At 44.4% G+C, this 13,964-nt stretch overlaps 1 protein-coding gene across 1 annotated transcript; it reads left to right on the top strand.

Moving 5' to 3' along the window:
* The first annotated feature begins 1,232 nt into the window (after nt 1-1,232).
* On the top strand, nt 1,233-4,201 carry LOC123025158 (melanin-concentrating hormone receptor 1-like). Its single transcript, XM_044433668.1, has 2 exons — nt 1,233-1,317; nt 3,195-4,201. Exons 1-2 carry the CDS (start codon nt 1,233-1,235, stop codon nt 4,199-4,201), a joined length of 1,092 nt encoding a protein of 363 aa, XP_044289603.1.
* Nucleotides 4,202-13,964: the final 9,763 nt, after the last annotated feature.

The following is a 13,964-nucleotide window of genomic DNA, read 5'->3' as shown; positions in this document are numbered from 1 at the left end:
TTTATACTTGGTGTTATTCTTGGTCCGGCTAGCCCTGGTTTTGTCTGATTCAGGGGTGGGCAACCTGCAGCCCCTGGTTTAATGGCTTGCAGGTCTCTGACTAATATCAAAATTGCTCATTGAGCTATCATTTCAGACCTCTACCAAGAGTGACCTGTCCCTTTTCATGCAATGGGAGAGAAAGTGGGGTGAAGGAGAGAGAAGAAAGTAGGTGGGAAAGAGAGATGTTGGAAGGGAACATAGAGATGCTAGAGAGAGAAAAAAGGTATGTCTTAAAGAGAGGTGGATAAAGAGTTTCAGAAAGAGGGGAAATAGGGTTGTCAGAAGAGGGAAAGAGAGAAAGGGAAGGGGTGTTGAAGAGGAGAGGAAAGAGGGTGTCAGAAAGGGGGGAAGCTAAAGAGGGTAAGGGAAAGGGGTATTGAAAGGAATAGAGGTGTCAGAATGAGTGGGAATAGGGATGATGGAAAGAGAAAGGGAGCAAACAGGTGACCTCACCCACTTTCCTTCTTGGCTCACTCACTGCCACAAGTCCAAGCAGGTTACCTCCACGGAGACATGCTCTTAGCACACCTGCACAGGAAGATGCTTCGAGCATTTCTATCACCTGCTTCCTATATAACACTTTCAGCAGCTGCCAGTCAGAGTTGACTACTCCAGCAAATGGGGTGCAAAGGGGAGGTGCAGGAGACCCCCTCACCACCCATAGAGCATTTTGCCCAAGGCCTCCCTCCTCCCAAACCTGGAATTGGTGCTGGGCTGGACTTATTCTGGTACAAGCCTTTATGCTCCCAGGGCAAGGATGATAATAAAGAGCATTACAAGATGAGGATTACAGCTTGGAACCCCAACAAAATTCTGCTCTTGCTTTCCAAGCTAGACAAATGCCCCCTTCCCCACCCGCAGCATGCAAAAGATTTTGGCTGCACTGACAACAGCGCTCTGCTCCTCAGGCTCTTGGAGTGTCGGCTTCCTCCTGAGGGTGGTGCAGAGAGCAGGCAAAGTCTGAAGGGTTTGTGTGTGTTTTCCACACGGCTGCTTTACAACGCAGCTGGCAGCAGCAGCAGAGAGAGCTGCTCTCGCTTTCTACAAAAGGACCAGCTCAGAAGATGTCAGCTTCCCAGCATCTCCCAGGGACTTCACCTCCCTGCTTTCTTCCCCATGAAACAAGGACATGGTGACATCTCTGAACTGCTGATAGGATCCAGTTCCTGTCCCTCTTCACCTCTCAAAGGATGGATTTTCCAGCAAATCACACTTTGAACATGACTGACTGCACCCCTGATCTCTCTCAGATGGGACAAAACTTTTCCTACAATGGTAAGTCAAGTCAATGGGGAGGCGCAGGATAAAATATTTAGTAATGTATAAAGGGGTTTTTCTGAAATGATAACTTTCTCAGACCCAACGGGCACGGGGAGCTAACTTGGGGAGCTGAATGAGCGCACCTGTGTCAAACTGCATGACTGCCGATGCATAAAGATCACTCCATCTTGAGCTTTTTGCTATTCCAAGTATTCACAGTTGCCTCCAATTCTATATAGATTGTCTTCTAACCCTCTTTCACGTTCAGAGAGCTCTGTCAGGAAAGCGCCTCTGAGTGAGTGTACAATAGATTAGTGACTGTGTGTGTCTTAGATTTGTAGCCCAGCCTCCCAGAAGGAATAAGGGTAGATGATGGAGCAGAGCAAAACCACACGTGCCTCTCCCAAATCCTCAGTGTTTATATGGGCAGGCACAGGACTGTAGCAATGATCTTCCATGGAGATATGGAGCCTTTAGGTACGTGGGCAATGCCCCCACATACAATGGTGTCATCTAGGCAAGGATGTGGGGCAGTATCTAAAGCTCCACTCAGCAAAGCAGTTCTCTAAATGCAGTGCGATGGGCTCCTTCCCTTATGGAATAAGTGAAAGACTCTCCATTGCCTTCAAAGCAGCCCTCCTTTCCTCCATGAGATCATTAATTTTAAATTTGTCAGGCACATCATAGATAGATAGCTCTGTCTAGAGAGAGGCATATCTAGGGCATTTATACCATTCATATCCATGAGAAACATGTCAAGAAATACAAGCACCATGAGGCTTTCTTAATATCAACAACACATAGGGTGTTCTGTTGGATGAAGGCAATATGGCACCCTCCAGGTGTTCTGGATGGCAACTCACATCAGCCCTAGCCTACTTGGCCAACCATTAGGGATTATTTATACATATATACATACATACATGTATTTATAGGCCGCCTATAACTGCTGAGGCCTTCCTAGGTGGCTTACCATGCATAAAACATATTAACAAAGTTGTGGTTGTTGTTAGTCACGAAGTTGAGTCCGACTCATCACGACCCCATGGACAACATTCCTCCAGGCCCTCCTATCCTCCACCATCCCCCGGAGTCCACTTAAGCTCACACCAACTGCTTCAGTGACTCCATCCAGTCACCTCATCCTCTACCGTCCCCTTCTTCTTTTGCCATCCATTGTTCCCAGCATTAGGCTCCTCTCCAGGGAGTCCTTCCTTCTCATCAGGTGGCCAAAGTATTTGAGTTTCATCTTCAGGATCTGGCCGCCTAAAGAGCAGTCAGGGTTGATCTCCTCTAGGACTGACTGGTTTGATCGCCTTGCAGTCCAAGGAACTCACAGGAGTCTCCTCCAGCACCAAAGTACAACAAATTAAAAACGTATTAGAAAAGTAAAACAATCCTTCCACCTGCCCCTTTGGCACCACTGTGGAAAAACCATGTAGCCACTTTCCAAGCTTGTGAAAGTGGCCTTGAAGGCCCTCATACAGGTCACAAAGGGGGATTCTGGACGGGGAGAAGGCAGGGAAGGATTCCAGGTTACAGCAATGGCCACTCCATTCCCAATGCACCTTTGCAGGACGTTTGCTCTGCATGGGATTACCAAGAGGAAAGCCACGCAAAAAGGAAACTGGAGAGGGGGGCAGAATCCCCCAGTCTCTCCTCCCACCCTGCCATGCAGCAGCCTGGTAGGACCTCACTGCTTCCAACTAGCATAAAGTAAGGGATTAAGTAGACTCCGGTCAATAAGAGAAGCAGCAGCAGCCTCCGCAGCCATCAAAAATCCCTTCATGCCTCTGTTATCTGCCTTGTTGTATTTGTGAACACCTGTGTGGACATCACTGACCCAGTTCAGCCTCCCTGTGTGCACATCCTTTCTTTCCCTCTTTCGGTAGATGAACTCAGCCCCTTCAGCTACAGCACCTTCATCATGCCCACCCTCTTCGGGATCATCTGCCTGCTGGGCATCATGGGCAACAGCCTGGTGATCCACACCATCCTGAAGAAGCCCAGCCCCAGCAACAGCGTCCCCGACATTTTCATCATCAACCTTTCCCTGGTGGACTTGCTGTTCCTCCTGGGCATGCCCTTCCTCATCCACCAACTGCTAGGAAATGGCGCCTGGCAGTTCGGAGAGACTATGTGCACCATCATCACTGCCCTGGACGCAAACAGCCAGTTCACCAGCACCTACAGCCTCACCGCAATGTCCATCGATCGCTACCTGGCCACCGTCTACCCTTTCACTTCCACCCGCTTCAGGAAGCCTCCGGTAGCCATCTCCGCCATCTGTGCCCTCTGGGCTCTCTCCATCCTCTGCATTACCCCGGTGTGGATGTATGCGCAACTCATTCCTCTGCCAGGAGGGCTCCTTGGCTGTGGGATCCTCTTACCGAAGCCCCAGCGGGACATCTACTGGTACACCCTCTACCAGTTCTTCCTGGCTTTCGCCATTCCATTCACCCTCATCACAGTGGCCTACAGGAGGATTCTGCTGAGGATGGCCAGGTCCTCACAGGCGCTGACTGGGCAGAGGTGCACCAGGCTCCGGGCCAAAAAGGTGACGCGCATCGCCATCGCCATCTGCTTGGCGTTCTTCGTGTGCTGGGCCCCGTTCTATGTCCTGCAGCTGATCCAGCTGGCCATGCACCAACCCAGCTTGCCGTTCTACTATGCATACAATGTGGCCATCAGTCTGGGCTATGCCAACAGCTGCTTGAACCCTTTCATCTACATCTTGCTGGGGCAGAATTTCCGCAGGAAGATTGTCGTGATCCCTGTTGGGCCTGCGGATGCGGAAGAGGATCTCTCCCAACACCGGATCAAAAGTGCCCAGGGAGAACCCAGTGAGACTGGGCAGGCTTTGCTGCATTTGGCCTCTGTCTCAGCCAGGTGGACATAGCAGAGGGATACACCTGTCCTCGTAGCCCAGTTAGTCGCAAAGTTGAATACACAAGAACAAAGGCCGGCCGTGTTGTTTCTCTCAAGCCCTCTATGCCCTTCCAAAGCTGTTGGTTTGAGCACTGTGAGCTGCAGCCCTTGGAGGGTTATCTTGGCTCCTCCAGTCATCCAAGCTCACAGAGCAGAAGTTTGGAAGAAGAACTGCCAAAGAAACCGAATGGGATGGAGACACTATGTTCCTACTGGGCTAGCTCCAGAGGTATATCCATATAACAACAACCCTGTGAGGTAGATAAGGCTGAGAGTTAAATCAACCCGTGAGCTTCAGGAACAATTCGTGTTGGATTAGACCCACTGAAGTGCACAGGACAAAAGCACCATGGCGCACCCTGGAGCCCCATCATTTCAGTGTGGCTACTCCAAACATGACCAAGCCAACTGTTTTTTTTATTAATGTGAAAGAATAGAAAGAAAATAGAAAAATTTTCAGAGGGGTAGATATATTGGTCCATTGTAACAAAAGATGACGACAACAAAGAATCTTGTAGCACCTTAAAGATGACATGATGGATGACATGCTACCTTATGTTAGCAGTCAGATCTGCATACAGTTCTGGAAGTCAGGTGTGGAGGGTGATCAATGGGAAAGGAGATCAGAGGGAAATGAAATGCAAAAAGTACACCTTGTGAAAATCGCATTAAATCCTAAAAGGACACAGAACTGTTACAAGGACCGTTCACCAAGCTGTATTAATGCTTCTACAAACATCGTGGTAGTGGAAAGTTAATTAACATATGTGGTGTGATTTTGAAGGTAAACCAAACTCTTATCTGTTAGAGGCCACAGAACACAGGGCGGAACTTCTTGCTAAGTTATAATTCAGCAAAGAATGACAATGTGAAACATCTTGGGCATGTGAGCATGTTTCCAAGTTCAAGTTTCTAACCCCCCCCCCCTTTAAAGAGCTTCAGCTGTTGCGTAGTATAGGAATTAAATAATGTTTTGAAGTCTCTCCCTTATTTATTAGGGAAGTGTTCCATTTTCTGTTGTTTGTCCCTGTCTTTTGCTTTTTGAGAACACCTTGAGTAGAACGGCAAGGGTAGCAACTGATACCCTCATGTGTCCTTCTTCAGATGTTAAAGCAACCTGTCCAGAATCACTCAACAATCTGTAACACATGTGTGCAAATATATAAAAATACAAATATATAAAAAGAGTAAAAGGTCCCTGTGCTGATTCAGAGAAAACCCCCCAAATCCACCCCCCCCAAAAAAATACTTTTATGAGACCAACCAAGAGATCACAATCATTATGCAAGCTCTGGTAATCTCCAGATTTTGAAAATGCAGAAAGGTTTTGTGATCCTTTGGTTGTCCAAAGATATGACATTAATTTGAGGTTTGGAATATAAATGCATATGCATAAAACTAAGGTGCTGCATGGTGGATAGCCACGATTTCACATGCCACAAGTGCTGAGGTCCATTTGAGCAGTTGATGAGTACTAACTCCTGCAGAACAACATGTCTTTAATTAAAGGAACAGATACGCAGCCTCTTCTGGAACAACAGCAAAGAGGCAAATACACCAGGAGGTGGTGCCAAACCCCGCACCCTCATACAAAATTAGATTATTTTTCTCTCCAAGACCAGTTGGCTTCCTGTGGCTGGCAGTGGCTTCCAAACCTTCAGGAAAAGAGAGTTTCCCCCCATCTCCTGCTATTTAATTCCAAATGCCACAAACTGGACCCAAGACCTTCTGCATGCAAAGTATGAGACAAGCTGAGGTACTGTGCTTGCTTCCCTCTGCACATCTAGCTGTTCAGACAACACAGTAACTCGCACTCAAAGCCTGAGTATGGGTTAACATTTTATCTAACTCAGCTGAAATAATAAACCGAGGTGAACTACCCACAGCTCATAACTGAACAACAAACCATGGATCACTTCATGGGCTGTTTGTGGTTAACAAGCCATGATGTTCAGAGAACACAATAATCCGTGTTTCAGCAACAACCCACAGTTCAATGACAACCCACATGTAACTCATACTGAGCCCCCGAGTGTGGGTTGTGGTATCGTCTGAACCCAGTCAGGGTCTCAAGTCAAAAGTCTGAACAGCAACAAAGAAGAATTAAAGATAAGTTGTCCACGCTTTGATTTAAAGCAAATCACAGTTCAGCTCTCACCTTTTGTAGAGTGCAAGAATGCTGATTCACTATCATTCTGGGGCCTTTTCCTGCCCGAGGCAAAATACAAGACTGTGCCTCTTCCCCTATTCCATGTCCAGAAGCTAATCACACCAGCAGTTGAATCTCACTTCAATGTTAGCTCCCCGTATGGCGGTAGGATCGTTTAGGGATCCGTGGCAGCCTACGAAATACATGTTGCTCCGCACGCCACAAACTACAGCACATGAGGCAGATTCCTCTCTTGGCCTACTGCTGGGGCAGACCTGATAATGGAACAATGGGAGATGTTTGTTCAGGAACATTACCCAGTGGGTTCCACTGATATCCAGACCTAAACTAGAAGTCTGTGATCAAATGGGTTAAAGACAGCACAGGATTCTCAACTGCAGTTGGCTGCTCTTTGTAAAATGTGGACTACAGAATATGTCTCAGGCAAGAATGGTGCACAGATATGGAATGGCTGAAAACTACTTTTTAGAGTGCAAAAATAAAAAAGAAATCTCAGATGAAGCTGGATAGTGTAAAATGAAGATTATTTTGAATAGCAGCTGTCAATAACCCATTTGGAGAACCCTGTTTGAACATATTTAACTTAACAGTATGTGCTTTTAGATGTACTTGTTGTGCTGATTTTATGTCATGTAGAATGATTGCCAAATGTCATCTGATTTTGGTTTTTTGAGTTTGTTGTTCTGTGTTCATCTTTTAGATCCTATATTTCCAATAATGCTTGGAAATCTTGAATTAAAGGAATGTTATTTCCTTTTAAAGAAATGTATCATGATTCCAGCAAGACAGAAGCCAATCCTGCATTATGATTCTGAACACATTCATACATGTTTTAATCCTCTTATTATTTTCAGCCTATCTATAACATTCCTTTTCTAGAAGTCCCCAGTTGTTGGTCCTCTTATTTCTTGAACGGTTTGATACATCCACTCTTTATCCAAAGAACACTGGGCAAGCGAGAAATAATACTGACTCCAAGTGGCACACTACAATATCTATGACAAAATTCAGCTGAGTTCCACAAAGTGTAGAAAATTCATTTCTCTTCACCTCCTCCCTAAAAAGTAACAATTATGAAATGTTGATTCATTTTTGTTTAAGGTACAACAAAGTCACAGGTTCTTTGACTGCTCTAATGGTCCCTTCCCTTGTCCAAAAGAAGCCTTCCACCAGATCATTCTCAGCTGCGTGCGTAAACAGGGTCAGCCCGTTTTGCAAAGGGTTGAAATTTCACAGGCACAAATTGGAGGCATTGTATGTGATTGCTTGCAAATGCAAAACCGTACCAGCACTGATGAAAATAGCTGTATTTGAAGAGAAGCGGTTTTCTAATCAAAGGGCTGCCAAAATTGCCATAGGCTGCAGTTCAGACAAAACAACCTTTTGCTTTGTTCACATCTACATGGTTTACTGAAATTATATTGATTCTAGTCACGAAGTCAAAAGGGAAAAATACATTTCAGAAGAGTGTAGGTCAACCTCCTCCAACCTCGTGCTGGAAACTGTCCTGCACAAATTCTTTCTACCAGAGGACCAAATTCCATTGTGAAGAAGCTCTGAGGGTTTGCATTCTAAAAGTGGGAGGCGGTTGAAAGCAAAATAAGGTGGGACAGAGGCTAAAGGAACAGGGACAGGCTAAAGGAATACCTGTTCCCTTAGCTTATTACAGTGCCAAAGGAAATCTGTTGTAAGCCACCCAGAGAGCCTCTGGCTAGTGGGGCAGCATATAAATTAATGAATAAATACATAATCAAAACTATCTGAAGCACTGTCTACACCTCTACTTCCCCACCTGCTCCCTAAGATCAGTACAGGAGGCCCTTCTGTGAGAGCCACCCCTCAGGGAGGTGAGAGGGGTGGCAAATAGGTGAAGGGCCTTTTCTACAGCTGCCTCCATCTCTGGAACTTCTTCCCTAGGGAAATTTACCTGGCGCCCTCTTTGGTTTCTTTTTAGCACCAAGTGAAGACACCTTAAAAAAATCAATCCTTAGCCCTTGTGAATATTGGTGGCCTTTTTAATATTTTATATTGTTTGTATTGATGTTTAATTAACTGTTGTAATAGGTTTTAATATGCTGTTGTAAGTCACCTAGGAAGGCCTTTTGGCATATAAATATGTGAATGAATGAATGAATAAACTATCAGCCTGTCTTTCCCTTAACGCTTTAAAGACTTCAACAAAATCTTCAGAATGCTGACATTCTTTTACCAGTCTTTCAAGTAAAGGACTGACTGCTGTCAAAGAGGACACTTGGCCATGCATTTGTGGAAGGAGTGGGACCAATGGGATTTTATTTTATCATCATGTGGATAAACTATACTGAACCAGCTGTACTTTCCTAGATTTGCAGGCTGTATAACAGCGACGTGGCCCATGAGGACACGTGTATGCAGAATGTATTAAAAGGCTTGTTTAAAATCACGCTTTCTTCAGAAAACAATCCTGGAATTAGCTACAAAGAAATACCAAAAGCCAACTATGAAAAGCGACTGCTTCTCTGAATCAGTCCAGGTGCAAGGCTGCATCATCAAACTCCAGGGCTAGAGAATCTCCAGGCAGGCGGCAGAATACGCATGCAACAGCTAATCGCAACAGCGAGAAAAGGCAGGGAAGAGATCATCAGCTATTCTACTCCCATGACAAAATGAAATACTAGCCTACTTCAAAGAACATCCACATGGAATAGGTAGCAGTTCATGTTTAATGAGCCAGACACAAAGAATGGGAAGGAAAAAATTGTATTGGAGAATTATGCCATGGCACTGGAATGTGGAGGGCACAATCCAGTAGCTTTCCCTTCCCAGAGGAACATCCATGAGACACCAGTGTTATATTGGAAGGTCTCTCAAAGGACAGTTCACGGTCTAAATGCATTCTGTGTTTGGAACTTTCCCACATGAGGCTGTTCCTCTACCGTTGGTTTTGTCACAAACTGAGATCTGCACTCCGCACAGAGAGAGTTTCATTTCCTGCTTTGCCACTGCATTGCAAAGTGCAAGAGCAAGGTAACATTGTGTGAAAATAGGTTTGCTTTCAGAAATAACACTCCATTTCCCCCACTCTAAACAAGCAAGCAAGCAAACAAAAGGGAAACTGCTCTTTAGAAAAACAAAAGCAAAACTGGAGGATCATAACGTTAGTAAGCACACACAAATACGGATTCATGAGGCCACAGGAAATGCCTTGTGTGTTGCAAATAAAGCCTGGTTTCCAAATAAAGAGCCATCAGGTGGGAAATTGGGGGTCCTGGTGCCCATCAACAATTAACATCTGGACAGCAGACTAAAGAAGACACACGGGTCACTTGCTCTGAGCCTTCCCTGTTAGGGTGAGGCAGATTTGAGTTATAACCATTATTTCCAAATGTTTGGCTCTATGTATAAAATGGCACTTGCAAGAGGCACTTTCTAGTTGCTTATTTGGTGAAGCAATTATTTTGCAATTATTCTCCTGACTGCCCCACACAGTCCCAGTAGAAGAGGGGTCCACTTTGTGTACTTTATGGCACACCGGGAGTTGATCAACCCTCTGTTATGACAGATGCTTGTGATCTAATCATTCCTCCTTCTTATGGTTCATTTTGGAAGAGGCCGTAGGAAGAGGAGGCAAACATCTAAACAGGACCTGGGAGCTGCTAAGGCATGATGAGGAAACAGCCAAGAACAAGATGGACTGACCTTTAGTACTGAAGAGCAAGGATGTGTTGATCAAGTTGTAATGAAGATAAGGTCAAATTGGGAATCAGCAAGGAAATCCTTGTCTAGAATCTATTTAGCACACATTCACAGCAAAGAGGAGGCAAGTGTTTGAGTCAATAATCCAGGAGTGATGGAATTAAAAAGTAGATAGAAAGGATAAATACATCCAGGTGAACGCCTGGCTAGGAAGGTGGTGCCAATGTGAGAGATTTGGAGTCTGGAACCAGAATTTCTTGGGTTGCTTGCCTGGTGTGTGCCACCAACATTTTGAATATGCAACCTCAGATCAATGCAACTGAAGGTCATTTAATTGTTGGTTAAACAAGCCATGGTTAACCTAAGAACTAATCATAGGTTTACTATGGGTAGTTTAACCCACAGTCAGCCACAATGTTCAGGTTCATACATCATAAAATAACTTCTAGTCAGAGGCTACATGTTCAGAGGTGGAGAACATGCAAACTGGGTCAAGATGGTGGAGACGCATGACTGAATCACCTATCTTTTAATATCAGTGGGTGGCATGTTGAGGATCTCCAGCAACTTTGGTCTACAATTCTCAGCAGCACTAGCAGCATTGCCAACAGAAAGAGATTATGGAATTTTAAGCCAAAATACCTGCAAGCTGTCTACTCTTGGTTTAAATCATTACGCCCAACCTATGGAATTCACTCCCCAGAGAGGTCCGCCTGGCACCGTCGTTACTGGTTTTTCGGCGCCAGGTAAAGACCTTTTTATTTAAACATCATTTCAATTGTTAAAACATATGATCTGGCCAGGGCAACTTCTTCTTCCTTCTCTTTCTCCCCCTATATTTTATACTGATCATTTTAATTTTGTATTTGTAAATCAATGTATTTTTTGTATTTTTATATTTAATGGTAATTTATTATGTACTATTGTATTTCAATGTATTTTATCATGTTGTAAGCCGCCCCGAGGTTTCGGCAAGGGGTGGCATAGAAATGTAATAATAATAATAATAATAATAATAATAATAATAATAATAATAATAATATGGGCTGTACCCCAGTTCCAAAGACAGCTGTACTACCGGAGGAGGGGGATCAGCTTTTGCCCCATGGCTTTATCCTAATGGAAATGCCTTTCTGCACCCCCACGGTCCCCATTCCTCACCCCAACTGCCAAACTATTATTTGAGGAAGCAAATTCAATTAAAATATTTTGCTTAGCTCTGGATTAGAATTTAGTGTGGCAACCTACATCTCAGCAGGTGTCTGGGAGCAAACTGTAGGCAAGACACCGATGTCTAACAGGCAATAAATTTTTTTCCCTTTTTTGTGTAAGCCTGAATAAAATACTTGTCAAAACAGGGCTCACTGACTTCTTTTATTTAGCTGCTGAGGGGGGCCACTCTCCATTTATTTCTCTCTCACTAAATCCTACCTTTTCTCCTGCAAGGAATGTGAGGTGGGCTACATGTTTCTCCTCTCCATTTTACCCACACAACCACCCTGCGAGGTAAGCTAGGCCAAAGGAAAGTGGCTGGAGCAAAGTCACCCAGTGGCTGAGTGGAGATTGGGATCCAGGTCTCCCAAGTCCCAACACAACACTCTAACCACTACACCACTGGCTTCCCTCCTCACCCCCATTTTATCCTCACAACAGCTCTGGGAAGATTAGGCTGGGAATCAGGGACTGGCCAAAGCCACTCCTCATGGGCAGCCACAGACTCTTGATTTTTTTCAAACTATGGTTACATCTTGCCTATTTTCGGCAAGCAGACCAAGGCAGCTTACTAAATCATCTTCTCCACTTTATTCTTAGAACAACTACCCTGTGAGGTAGATAAGGCTGAGAGTTAAATCAGTCCGTGAGCTTCAGGAACAATTCTGGCTTGCTTACACCAGCTGCCTGTATGTTCCCAAGCCTAATCAGAGGTGTTGGGTTTAACCTATAAAGCCTTACAAGCCTTTGGACCACCATACCTGATGGAGGACCTCCTGACACTAGGTTATCATCAGAAGCCTCCTCCAAGTGCCTCCCTCCAAGGCAGGCTCAGAAGGAAGCCACAAACGAGAGGGCCTCTCCAGCAGTGACCCCACAAGGCTGGAACAATCTCCCCAGTGAGGCCTGCCTGGCACAAACACTGATATGTTTTCAGTGCTTTTAAGACTCTCTCTTTGGCATTTAGCAGTATATACATAGGTTTTGGCCAGGTCTTGGACTTTGCGTGTTGATTGTTTAGAATTTAGGTCTAAGTGTCTGCGCACTTTCTGTATATAATTTTTATACTATGTGTTTTTAAAGGCTTTTGAGCTTTGTAAACCACCCTGAGATATTTGGCAACGGGATGATATACAAATGCAAGAAATGAATAAATGAAATAAACAAAAGAAATCCTCCATCCTCTTGTGCAATTGACTATCGTCGCAAGTGGCTGTGCTGGTGGGATTGATGGGAGCTGTAGTCCAGCAAATCTGGAGGACTCCATGTGGGCATGGGATGCAGAGGAAATGAGACCACCAGGAAAGCGATAGAAAAGAATGGATTCTATTCCACAGTGCAGCTCATCTTTTCTAAGGGCAAAAGGGGGACCAGCACAATCCTACTGCAATGTGGCTGGCTGGAGCATGCTGGAAATTATAGGCGCTTCTAGCAGGCTCTGTTTGCAGGGGACTGGGCCTTAAATAAATTTTGGCTTCTGCTAACACTTTGCATCGCTCCTCTCACATTATGCAAAAACTTCACTATGCTTATCGTCCTAAACTTTCTATGACTGATCTTCAAATTCAGCACTTTCTTGCTGGGAAAAAAATCAACTTTAATCACATTTAATATTCAGAGTAATTGGACAATTAATGAAACTCAGCAAGGCTAGTAGCGAGATAATAGCATGAAAAAATAATATGACAATGATTAATACTGGAAACCAGCTTCTAATGAAGCCCAATTTTGTTCTTTGAGTGAAGAAAATAATGAGAAAATGACTATTCTAAAAAAATTGTAACATTTTAAATTCATGAAATCACAGTATGCTTGATCAAAAACATGGTCTAGAAAAACCCTCCTGCAGCACAGACCTACTCTAAACAATGATTTCATGACTGAAACAGCAGTTCATTTAAATTTCAGCCTACACCCTTTATGCAACAGTTCTCATCTGCCTCGGTGGCTAAGGAAAGAGGGCCTTCAGTCTCTCCCTTGCCAGCCAAGGTTTGCTCTTACAGCATTCCAGACACTGAATTAGTTAGCACCCAATTCTTCCAGTAGGAAGCCTCCCCCTCTGCATCCGTTCTCAATTCCCCACGCCAATTGCAGAAACAGAGTGACTGTGCAATGGAATCCTTAGCTCTTTAATCAAGCCAGACAGCTTATTAAACTACTTGCATGTTCAGTTTTCAAAATTAGGCACACATGGCTCTTCCTTTAAGTTCTAATTAGCCTTCCCTTTCTGGCTTTCCTGAAGCCTTGCAGTAGAGAGGAAAGGGGCGGGGGGGGGGGGGAGGAGGTTAGAACTATTAGAGAAAACGTCTGAAAGCGGAAGCTCTGCTGGAAACATTCCATTTCCTTGTCCATTACAATGTGATTATTTTCAATGCTACCTAAACAATAAATGTCCCTCCATAAGATAGAAATCAGAGGCCCAAATTTCTGTTTTGCAGCAGTACCTTTCATTAGACAGATACTCTGGGCAAAGAACACTACTCTCACTTAATTTTTTAAAGAAACACACACACCTATAAGGGGTTGCCAAGGTTGACCAAACAGCTGCTAGGCAATTTTAAAAGTGTATTTTCACAAAGAGCAGTTCCTTTCTAAAGAATTGTCATAATCAACCTCATGCTTAGGAAAGAAAAAGCTGGCTTGAGTTAGATGTAAAATAGCTGGGGAGGCACAGCAG

Source organism: Varanus komodoensis, unplaced genomic scaffold, assembly GCF_004798865.1.
Source record: "Varanus komodoensis strain SLA01 unplaced genomic scaffold, ASM479886v1 scaffold26, whole genome shotgun sequence".
Lineage (NCBI taxonomy): Eukaryota > Metazoa > Chordata > Lepidosauria > Squamata > Varanidae > Varanus > Varanus komodoensis.
The sequence above is the reverse complement of the archived record's forward strand: the minus strand, read 5'-3'. Positions and strand labels throughout refer to the sequence as shown.